The following is an 11,912-nucleotide window of genomic DNA, read 5'->3' on the forward strand; positions in this document are numbered from 1 at the left end:
TTTTTGAGTGTCCTCCCTCTGTGTATTTTTGCAGGACACAAGTTACTGCCAGCATATCTTGTCTTGATTGGCTAAAACATCTTTTAGGAGGCAGGAAGCTTGTAATTTATAACAAGCGTTTCTTGGCTCTAGTAAACCTAATTGGTTTAAAGATAAAGATACAGGAGAAGGTGTAAACAGATTTTGCAAATTCCCAAAACCCAACGTGCAAACTCTGCTTGGCCCATTTCTGGGCATTTCCAGTCAATAACTCTGATGTGATTTCTACATCTTAATGCAACATCTACATTGCAATACTGCCAATTAATCCATGTTGTTTGGGGATGCCATTTTAGGTTTCTCCTGGGCAGCATTCTGTGGCCTCCGATCACACAAGTCCAGTTATTTAGCTGTTCCACTCCCACACCTGTAGTACCACCTCCGCCAGCCCGTAAATCAAGTGAACATCCTAATTTTTCAATCCCTACTCCCTCTTGATAAGACGCCAGTCTTCAGCAAGCAAAGGGACAGATACAGCAATGAACTTTGCAGCAGTAGAGTTGTGGAGTGGTTCAGCAACATCTGCTTGCTCTGAGGGGGGAAATTTCTGATCCATTAATCTTAACTGAGCACCTAATGTGTATCCTCTTTGTTGTACAGTTCTTTCTCTGATTAAAAAGAGTGCTTCATAATTCTAACACATTATACTTTCTATACTATTCAATTTTTAACCTCTCATATTGCACACACAAAAATAACACCATGTTAACAAATGTGTTAAATAGTTTTCTACTATTAAATGTGTTAACATTATATTGTTAATAAATTTAATAAAAATAGCTATTTGACCTATTTTTCCTCAAGGTGTGCTTTTGCCAACACAATGCTTTGTTTGGTTAATTAGCACAGGGTTTATATTAGGTACAATCTCATGCCTCAGAATAATTTAGAATGCCTTTATAGCTTAAAGTTTTATTCTATTTAGGTGTCCGAGTAAGTCAACCAGTTTGTTTACCATGTGTAATTTGATTGTGCTGCAAATTGTAAGTGCTCATGGACACGTATTCTCAGTTTGAAAGTGGTAGTGATAAAGATACTTAATTTATAATCTTTACGATGATTGCCAATCCTTTACTAGGATTGTTCCATGAAATTTAATAACGTGCAAATATAAAAGCTTCCCGCATTTTCCAGTGCATTGTTTTGTCTTTTCCTGGTAAATTACTCATGGATTAAATTTAAGGATTTGAAAACAAAATTTGTTCATTTTTTTAAATAAAGGGACCGAGGTACAAGGGCTAAGGTCCGTGGAATTTACAAAGGTACGTTGCTTTTTTAACATTTCAAAAACAAACTATTCAGGACCATTTGTATTTTAGAAATACAAAATATTGCATAGTTTACACACCTACGCCTCTACTTCCTTAGAAGGCTAAGGAAGTTTGGCGTGTCCCCTACAAGTCTCACCAAGAGGTGCACCTTAGAAAGCATTTTATCAGGATGCCTCACAGCTTGGTTTGGTAACAGCTCCATCCAAGACTGCAAGAAATTGTGGACGCAGCCCAGACCATTACACAAACCAACCTTCCTTCCATTGACTCCATTTATACCTCGCCAAGGCCATCAGCATAATCAAGGACGAGTCGCACCCTGGTCACTCCCTCTTCTCCCCTCCCCCATTGGACGAAAGGTATAGAAGTGTGAAAACACACACCTCTAGATTCAGGCAGTTTCTTCCCAGCTGTTATCAGGCAACTGAATCATCCTACCACAACCAGAGAGCAGTCCTGAACTACTATCTACCTCATTGGGGACCATCCTTGATCAGACTTTGCTGGCTTTACCTTCCATAAAAAGTTATTCCCTTATTATGTATCTATACACTGTAAATGGCTCAATTGTAATCATGTATTGTCTTTCTTGTGATGTTGGTAATTATAGGGTCCGACAGATTCACTGGGAATCAGCATTGCAGGAGGAGTGGGAAGCCCACTTGGAGATGTTCCCATATTTATTGCAATGATGCAGCCAAACGGAGTGGCAGCCCAGAAACTGCGGGTAAGTTCGTTGGTTTAATTTACGGGCATTAAAGTACCAAGAACTATTTAATCTTTTCCAAAAGATGGTTTTATTTGGTTTTTAATTTCCCATATAGAAATATCTTGCTTGTTTTTTAGCTTTTGTCAGCTAACATGTAAATGAATTGGAATACAGTATTACATGTAGAATTTTACTTGTATCGGTTCATACTTTGTAACTTTATTGGCACACTTTACGTGGTGACTATTGCATACCTTGGGTATGCAAGCAAAGAATTTCACTATGACAAACTATTCATTTAACAAACTTATAGCTTGGTTCTTGGGTGTGGCATCTTCCTGCTTATTTTACTTTTTTTTTCCTCTGTGCTTAGTGGTTAATTTTCATCTTTTTATAGTTGTGTTGCTGAGATGAATTTAAAAGTGTCAGCTACACAAAGCTCCCAAAAATGTATGATGTGGCAGCGTTGCCAATTTACTGGGAATGAATGGATGAATTTTTCCTCTGGAAAAATATTCTGCTTTGTCCTAGCAATGATCCTCTTTAATGCTGCTGTTATAAATTAAATCAAGTCATGTGTGAGACTTGGACCACCAAGTGCACTAAAAGCAGCCATACAAGATCATCACCCGTTAATTAGCATTTGTTATAATGTGGTCCAACTGTGGCACCGTACAAAGCCTTATTCTGAAGGACTAAAAAGTGGGTGTATTTCCAGTTGGTTGGCTTTACCTTACATAATATGTAACTTTTAGTCGCTGTGCAAAGTATAACTTTATACTCTAAAAGTCTTGATTAAAAAAACTGATTCAGCAACTAATTTGTAATCCCTTTTTTAAATTATAGGTTGGAGATAGAATCATTAGTATTTGTGGAAAATCTACTGAGGGTGTGACCCATTCCCAGGCAGTCAACTTGCTGAAAAGTGCTTCAGGGCATATTGAGTTACAGGTAAATAAAAAATATATATGTATGCTGTGACTTTGATTAACACTGGCTTGGTACTTATCGGGAAATTCCTGTTGTTCGCTGGTGAGTGCTGCCAAATTCTCAATTTCCCCACAAATGTGGAAGTCAGAAACTCCTATCAATAACTTTCCAACTATTTAGTGTCCATCATCCAAGCGTGATCTTGCAGCAATACCCCAACACTGATACTACATAAAATCTGCACACACCAACCTGTTAGGAACAAGTCCATTTCTTTCAATGGAGAGAAGCATTTACAAGGGCACTAGGAAAATAGAGTATTTGATATTTTTTTACTTAATTGAGCTCCTTTATAATAATTTTTAATAGTCTTGTTTAATTGGACAAATCTTTTGTTTGTTTGTATGTCTTGTTTGCTTTGTAAAGCGTCTTTGAGTATCTTGACAAGCGCTATATAAAATAAATGTATTATTATTAATTGCCAACTGCTTGAATATCATGAAATATTCATCATGCTTGGCCACATGTCAAAGCTTTTTGTCCAATTTGAAGGCAGGGCTTATTGTACTCAAAGGTCTTTTATTGTCACGTGTACCAATTAAGGTTCAGTGATATATGAATTACCATCGAGCCATACTAAAAAAGCAACAAGACACACAACAACATAAACATTCCTCTGTGATGGAAGGCAATAAAGTCTAATCCTCTTCCCTCATTTTTTGCGGGGTGATCGGAAATTCCTGAAGTTGGTCTCTGACCAGAGACCGCGGGCTCCACGATGTTAAAGTCCGCATGGTCCCGTGGTAGAGCTCAGAGGTCGATCCCTGGCAATGTTAAAGTCCCGTAGACTCCAACAGCGGAGCTCTCGAAGTCAGTCTCCAGCAAAGGCTGCAGTGCGGACGGAGATACGATACGGAAAAAAATTTGCATCTCCGTTGAGGTACAAGATTAGAAAAAGTTTCCCCCCTCCCCCCACATAAAACAAGCTAAAGAACACTAAAAACATACATTTAACACATACTAAAAAATCAATGAAGAAAGGGACAGACAGACTTTTGGCGAAGCAGCCATTGCTGGCACTACCCAGTGTTCGGCAGTTAGTTATTTCACATTGTTTAGCCTTTCCTAGCCACCCATCTACATCACATGCAAAAATTCCATATAAACATTTTTATTCCTTATCTCAAATTTCTGGGTAGATATTAGTGAATTCCATAAGGGCAGATTTCCATTACCAAGCTGCCATAACATACGGTTTGCTGTGCAGCTTAAGACTGTATAAAACTTTGATTGTTCATAGGTTGTTGCAGGTGGTGATGTTTGCGTGATAACAAATCAGCAGCAGGAACAGGCAGCAACTACCCTTTCCCTGTCAGGGCTGACTGCAAGTAGCATCCTTCATGATGATCTAGCGTAAGTATTTTCTTAAAATATGATGCGACTATTGTTCAAAACCTGAAACATGGAGCTGGTATAACAAGCTGTCCTTAAAATCAAAGTGAATAGAGTTGAATGAGAGGATGAGTTCAACCAGGTGAATGGGTATGCTGGTTGGGTCAGGTGGAGGAGGAAAAAGTTAAGACTGTTAAAGGGAACAGCTTGACCAGTAAGCTGTGAGAGAAACAACATGGAAGATTGGCATTTTAAAAACATCACTATTTGAAGATACAGTGCCCGCCATAATGTTTGGGACAAAGACCCATCATTTTTTTTTGTTTGCCTCTGTACTACACAATTTGAGATTTGTAATAGGAAAAAATCACATGTGGTTAAAGTGCACATTGTCAGATTTTATTAAAGGGTATTTTAATACATTTTGGTTTCACCATGTAGAAATTACAGCTGTGTTTATACATAGCCCCCCCCCATTTCAGGGCACCATCATGTTTGGGGCACATGGCTTCACAGATGTTTGTAAATGCCTCCTTAAAGCAGGTGTAAGAGAGCTCTCAGCACCGAGTCTTTCCATCACATTTGGAAACTTTTATTGCTGTTTATCAACATGAGAACCAATGTTGCGCCAATGAAAGGCAAAGAAACCATTATGAAATTGAGAAACTTCATTAGAATAAAACCTAGACATCAGCCAAACCTTAGGCTTACCAAAATTACCTGTTTGGAACATCATTAAGAAGAAAGAGCACTGGTGAGCTTACTAATCGCCAAGGAAGACCTCCACAGCTGATGACAGAAGAATTCTCTTAAAAAATAAAGAAAAAAATCACCACCAAACTCATGTCCGATTGATCAGAAACACTCTTCAGGAGTCGGGTGTGGATTTGTTAATGACCACTGTCCACATGAATAGAGGCTACACTGCAAGAAGCAAACCACTGGTTAGCCGCAAAAATAGGATGGCTAGGTTAGTTTGCCAAGAAGTACTTAAAAGACCAACCACAGTTCTGGAAAAAGGTCTTGTGGACAGATGAGACGAAGATCAACTTATATCAGAGTGATGGCAAGAGCAAAGTATGGAGGAGAGAAGGAACTGCCCAAGATCCAAAGCATACCACCTCATCTGTGAAATACGGCGGTGGAAGTGTTATGGCCTGGGCATGGATGGCTGATGAAGGTACTGGCTCACTTATCTTCATTGATGATACAACTGCTGATGGTGGTGGCATAATGAATTCTGAAGTGTCTAGACACATCCTATCTGCTCAAGTTCAAACAAATGCCTCAAAACTCATTGGCCAGCAGTTCATTCTACAGCAAGACAATGATCCCAAATATACTGCTAAAGCAACAAAGGGGTTTTTCAAAGCTAAAAAATGGCCAATTCATGAGTGGACAAGTCAATCACCTGATAAGAACCCTATTGAACATGCCTTTTATATGCTGAAGAAAAACTGAATGGGACTAGCCCCCAAAACAAGCTAAAGATGGCTGCAATACAGGTCTGACAGAGCATCACCAGAGAAGATACCCAGCAACTGGTGATGTCCATGAATTGCAGACTTCAAGCAGTCATTGCATGCAAAGGATTTGCAACAAAATACTAAACATAACTACTTTCATTTACAGGACATTGCTGTGTCCCAAACATTATAGTGCCCTGAAATGAGGGGACTACGTATAAACACTACTGTAATTTCTACATGGTGAAACCAAAATATATAAAAATGGCCTTTATTAAAATCTGACAATGTGCACTTTAACCACATGTGATTTTTTTTAATTACAAATCTCAAATTGTGGAGTACAGAGGCAAATAAATAAATGATGGGTCTTTATCCCAAACATTATGGAGGGCACTGTACGCTATAACAGAGTGCGCATTCTAGGCCTATCGATCTGATGGTTAGGAAAACCTATTTTCTTGAAGAAGTAGATGTTAGAAAAAAAAGCATGAAATCATAGTGCAACACACATAGAAACAGGCTCTTTGACCCAACTCTTTCGTGCTGACCAAGATGTACTATCTCTGCCAGTCCTATTTGCTGTCATTTGGCCCATATTCCTTCCAAACTTTTCCTATCGATGTAGCTGTTTAATATCTTTTAAATGTTATTATATCTGCGTCAACTATTTCCTCTCGTAGCTCATTCAATATACTCACCACCCGCTGTGTGAAAAGGTTTCTCAGGTTCTTATTAAATCTTTCTCATCTTAAACCTATATCCTCTAGTTTTTGATTCCCCTACCCTAGAAAAATGACTGTGCTTTCACCCTATCTATTCCATGATTTAATGCACTTCATTAAGTGTACCTCTCAGCCTCCTGAGTTCCAAAGAATAAAGTGCTAGCCTGCCCAACCTCTCCCTGTAGCTCAGATACTTGAGTGCTGGTGACATTCTCGTAAATTTTTTCTGCACTCTTTCAAACTTAATGGCATATTTGCTGTAAAACCAAAAAAAAAATGTTCACAAGTCACGGGTTGGGACTCAGCTCAAGAATGTGCAACGATCTGAAAGTAAAAAGGATTAGCAAGATAAATGCCATGGTGGAGGGACTTCTGCTGAATGTAGGGATTGGAGAAGCTGGGACATTCGTGACATAACACCAGTCAGTAAAGGTTCCAAAAAGAGCATTTCAAGAAGAGCTTTGAGAGGGTTTTTGGAATGGAACTATTTCCTGTCAAGTTGGTTGTTGGAGGTTTAAATTAGGAATGCACTACCTGAAGAAATGATAGAATTAGATTTTCTCAGAATTTTTTAAAGATTAATGGAAATGAAGTTTGATTTTAATTATGAGGAAGATGTTGGAATGTGGAACTAAGTTGCACAGGTCAGGCTAAGTAACAATCACCAATCCTTTCAACTGGAATAGGCTGCTTGTATTCCAATTGGTAATGGTGCCATTATCTCATCTGTAGCATCTGTACAAATGTCTGCAATACTTAATATCATTGTTTGCATTATTCTTCAGACCTCCACAATACAAGACAATTACTTTAGACAGAGGTGCTGATGGTCTTGGTTTTAGCATTGTTGGTGGATATGGTAGCCCTCATGGAGATCTGCCTATTTATGTTAAAACAGTCTTTGCAAAGGTAAGCATTCACTAGAGGTGTTCAGCATTCTAATGCATAGATGCTCTGGTGCTTTTCAAATATAGTTTCAAAGGCATGTTAAACTAAGCAAGCCATTATACTGGAAATGTTGCTCTTTCAGACTATTTAAATATACCAGCCAAATTACCTGTTAATTAGAATGGGGCTAATTTTACATTTCATTTCAGATGTGTTGGGTGCTGGGGAGGGAGATACGGAGGGTAATTGGTTAGGTACACTGGTTCCTGCCACAAATCACTTGCCTGTAGTGGAAAGTGAGAGCCTAGAGGTGAGCACTGCATGCACTACCCATGTGATCAAATAACTCAAGTGGCTTAGTGATGAAGAGGAACTTGCAGTCATATTTAAGCTCTCCGGCACCCACAGAACCTGATGAGAGACAAAGGAAAGAACTGTAGGAAAGAACTGCAGATGCTGGTTTAAATGGAAGGTAGACACAAAATGCTGGAGTAACTCAGCGGGACAGGCAGCATCTCTGGAGAGAAGGAATGGGTGACGTATTCAAGTCAAGACCCTTCTTCAGGTCTGAAGAATGGTCTACCTGAAACGTCATCCATTCCTTCTCTTCAGAGTTACTCCAACGTTTTGTGTCTACCTGCAAAAGACAGAAAGTTTGGGAAAAGTTGACCTTGGACAAAAATCTGTACATATTCCAGAAATGTGGAAAGAGGCATGCCATTTGCAAATATGTGGGAAATTGTATGTCCAATAATAGAACGGGAAAATAAATAGATGCAACATTAGGCACTTATAATCAGGCACATGCCTTCTGGTTTCCATGCACACAAATTACAGAATTAGAGTAACATCACTATAAACAGATCTAATGGAAGGATATTGTGACTTTTAGGGAGCAGCTGCAGAAGATGGCTGCCTGAAACGTGGTGACCAAATCATTGCTGTCAATGGGCAACATCTAGAAGGTGTTACACATGAAGAAGCTGTCAATATTCTGAAACGTACAAAGGGGACGGTTACACTAACAGTCCTCTCCTAATTGGAGCTCTAAGGTGAAACCTGTGAATGATTTATGTTGATTTAATGGACAAGACAGAAATAGAGGATCGTTTAGTAAATAATAAGCGAGTTCGGTATTACAACTGCGCAGGCCCAGGTCATGGGTCATTCGGGATAAACATTCTCACCAGCTGAGTTACTGTGTACGGACCTGCGTATTCATTTTAATGAGATTTATAAATAAATTGAAGGTGTTTATTCACAAAATGCTGGAGTAACTCAGCAGGTCAGGCAGCATCTCAGGAGAGAAGGAATGGGCGACGTTTCGGGTCGAGACCCTTTTTATCTGTCAAATATGTCAGCAGAGGCCACAGCGTACTGCAGACTGCACAAATACACAATTGTATCTATTTAAATTATTCACTCAATACAGCAACAGCCTTGAAAACACAAGAATGCCTGGAACAAACCTGTCACTTATCAAATCCCTGGCATTAGCTAAAGTCACAGCCATTCAAATTCAATATTGATTTACACGAATTACAAATTGTGTGGTCAACCAATTTGAGATTGTCCATACATTCCTATCTAAACAACCTTCCTGGATTGAAGGAAATGAGGAGAATGTGCTGTGTGGGGGATTGGTTCCACTGCTGGGATTGGTTCCAGTCTGTCAGGGCACACAGTTGGGAGCCGGGTCTGGGTGACCGGGCGGTGATAATTATGAGAATTTGCAACCATTTGAACCGCAGCCAAACTAGAGGCTTCATTCACGGGTAAGCCGCAGCTCCCCAGCTGACGGGATCTGTTCTCGCTCTCTTTGAAGGAGGCGCCTCCCGCCCCAGCGAGTGGGCAAACGCGGGGCCAACCTGTGATATGAGTGGGAGCATTTTCTCAGTCAGACTTTGTTGACAGTTGGGGTGGGGGATCTGGGAGAGAGCGAGCTGGCGATGCCGTACAGACGGAACAGTTTAATAACGACCCATTAAAATCTGCCCTTTGGCCACTCGGCAACCTGATTTGACAGCCCTCGCTAGCTCGCTGCGTGCCCGATCCTAATGCAGAACCTCCACAAAACCGTTGGGCTTCGGGTAACACCTGCACAAAGAGCCACTAACAAGGGCTGGCAAACTGCTGGTCAACGTGCATTGGGTGAGATGGCTGGGGGAAACGCACAGGAACCTCCGCAAACTTGGAACAGCACAGACCCTCCACTCAATCTATCCAATACTAAAGGGCAGGCATTTTGCAGTTAAATGTCTTATATCGGATTGGCAGCTCCTTCACTGTGCCAACCCTGTACTCAGTTTTCCTCGGAGATTAATCTGCCTTAACGGTACAGTCACACCGCCTGTAGGTAAAGCATCAGCTCACATCACACTGATAGTCGCTGCCTGCCTCAGATTAAATATATTTTTACACATAAATTATGAATAAAGATAAGAAAATGTTTCAAACACAAGTAATATTTTGTTATTCCAATAGCAAACACATTAAGGATTAAATGAAAATAATAAATCCTTTAACTTTTTGAATATCTCATAATTGCAGATTAATGAACTGAACTAGAACTGGGACTGTGTAAGCAGCAGAACAAAGGAAGCTATTGAGTTGACAGAATTCTAGATTAATTCCTTGGTAGAATAGTTAACAATTTATACACAGTTTATACAGTGCTGCATTCGCATTTTTTAAATCCCGAATAACCTTTGACAAATCCCATGATTCCTTGCGTTTATCGAGATACCAAACTCGCTTATTCCACTAATTTAATAGAGACTGCATTTTATGAATGTACATCTGAGTTATTTTGTTAATGAAAAATACAGTATTCTTGAACCTATGAAAAAAAAAATTAGAATTGATAAAAAGGAGTGGAAATCAAAGAAATTAAACATACCTAACACAATGTTAAATTTATGCATCATGGTCTAGAGATTTATTGAAGATAACAAAGCTTTCCCTCCAAAAGCAAGCTATTTACAATACTTTTAAAATGTGTTATTTATGATTTGCTCTGAAGTTTATAATCTGGCTTTGTATTATTAAACAAGTCAAATAGTAGTACTGTTACCTTTATTTCTGTATTTTTCTTTGTAAATGATTCCCAATGGAAGGAGCCATAGCAGCAACATCAGCCCAGGAGGGTTTAGAACGGCAATGAAGTAAATAGCGAATTATTTGGTTTTTGAAGGATAAAAATGAAACCAAGGGAAGAAAAATACTCTTAAGATGTATAGATGTGAAAATTACGTTTGTCTAAATACTTTACTTGTTTGTTGGTATCCAGACCCAATTCTGGGAAATATGAAGTAACAATGTCCAAATCTGCTGCTGTTCAAGTAAAGTCAGTAGCTGCTGCAATGCTTTGGGCACTACACAGTATTGAACTTATCAGTTCAGATATAAATAAATATTCTGTTCTGTGAAGTTAGCTTTTGTCTTTAACTATAGAAGGTAGCCCGCAAAGTGCATCATACCCTCTTTTTTAAACATGTGCAGTATTAATCCTTTTCATTTTAATGGAATGAAAATTGGGCAGATTCCATGAGAGCTGTTCCACTTTTCTGAATTACCACCCAAAGTGAAGTCAAACTCAATCCCTGTGAATTTAACTCAAATATATTGCTGCTTGTACGTAACAACCATTTAATTTGTTTTAATTTTATGTTCAAGGGCATTGTTTCTTTGATTCACTAGTTGTGAGCAAGAATTGCCAGTAAATTAGTCAATTACACTTGTGTAAGAGTATACTACCATTATGATATTTGGTTTTGATATCCTGTCTACTGTTGAACTTTAGTGTGTAAAATCTTTTGAAAAGCATCTATTTTTTGACTTTAGTTGTAAAATGTTTTAATAGTAAACTAATTTTTATAACTAGAGTTTTAAAATCTAAAAAATTGATTTTGTCATTGATGTCTACTTTTCTTAATGTGAATGTAAAAGCAATAAACCATTGCAAAATTGCTCATTATAATCTTTAAAACATGGTGTGTTGCATGTCTGCTGAAAGAATTAGTATTTCTTTCCTGATACCCTAATTTTTCACCTTTTCCCTTGCCTGAACAATTATTTCCACCTGTTCCAAAGCCGCGAGCTACTCGGGTCACTGTAATTCACGGCCAAGAGTACACTTGGCTTAGTGTTTGAATATTATGCAATGAAAGCAAGGATAGGGAATGATTCAACTTGCACATGCGATGTGTAGCGAAAATCAATTTAGTAAGCTTTCACTGCAAATGAAAGTCAGGGAAAGCTACAACTTAAAAAAATACTGAGACACCAACACAGAAGTGGATGTTAAGTCTAATACAAAGACCTTTAACAGCGAGAAATACATTTACATGTAATGAATTGCTCGTGTCTGGAGTTGCTAGTTAGACAGGGCCAAATGGCCTAATTCTGCTCCTATGTCTTATGTTCTTATTAGGAGTCAAAGGTTACGGGGAGAAGGCAGGCAAATGGGGTTGAGAGGGAAAAATAGATCAGC

The 11,912-nt window shown here is 38.8% G+C and overlaps 1 protein-coding gene across 9 annotated transcripts in view; it reads left to right on the forward strand.

The window, feature by feature from the left end:
- Window positions 1–11,353, forward strand: part of mpdz (multiple PDZ domain crumbs cell polarity complex component) — a 153,215-nt gene extending 141,862 nt beyond the window's left edge. For 8 of the 9 annotated variants that reach the window (XM_078395752.1, XM_078395781.1, XM_078395769.1 and 5 more), the window contains 6 exons: window positions 1,261–1,301; window positions 1,921–2,037; window positions 2,866–2,970; window positions 4,250–4,362; window positions 7,318–7,441; window positions 8,313–11,353. In XM_078395752.1, the coding sequence (XP_078251878.1) occupies window positions 1,261–1,301; window positions 1,921–2,037; window positions 2,866–2,970; window positions 4,250–4,362; window positions 7,318–7,441; window positions 8,313–8,459 (647 nt within the window). In that variant the 3' untranslated portion in view covers window positions 8,460–11,353. The remainder of the gene's footprint in view (window positions 1–1,260; window positions 1,302–1,920; window positions 2,038–2,865; window positions 2,971–4,249; window positions 4,363–7,317; window positions 7,442–8,312) is intronic. The other variant, XM_078395757.1, reaches the window with a different exon arrangement.
- The last annotated feature ends 559 nt before the right edge of the window (window positions 11,354–11,912 follow it).

The sequence above is a fragment of the Rhinoraja longicauda genome, chromosome 3, assembly GCF_053455715.1.
Source record: "Rhinoraja longicauda isolate Sanriku21f chromosome 3, sRhiLon1.1, whole genome shotgun sequence".
Classification (NCBI taxonomy): Eukaryota; Metazoa; Chordata; class Chondrichthyes; order Rajiformes; family Arhynchobatidae; genus Rhinoraja; species Rhinoraja longicauda.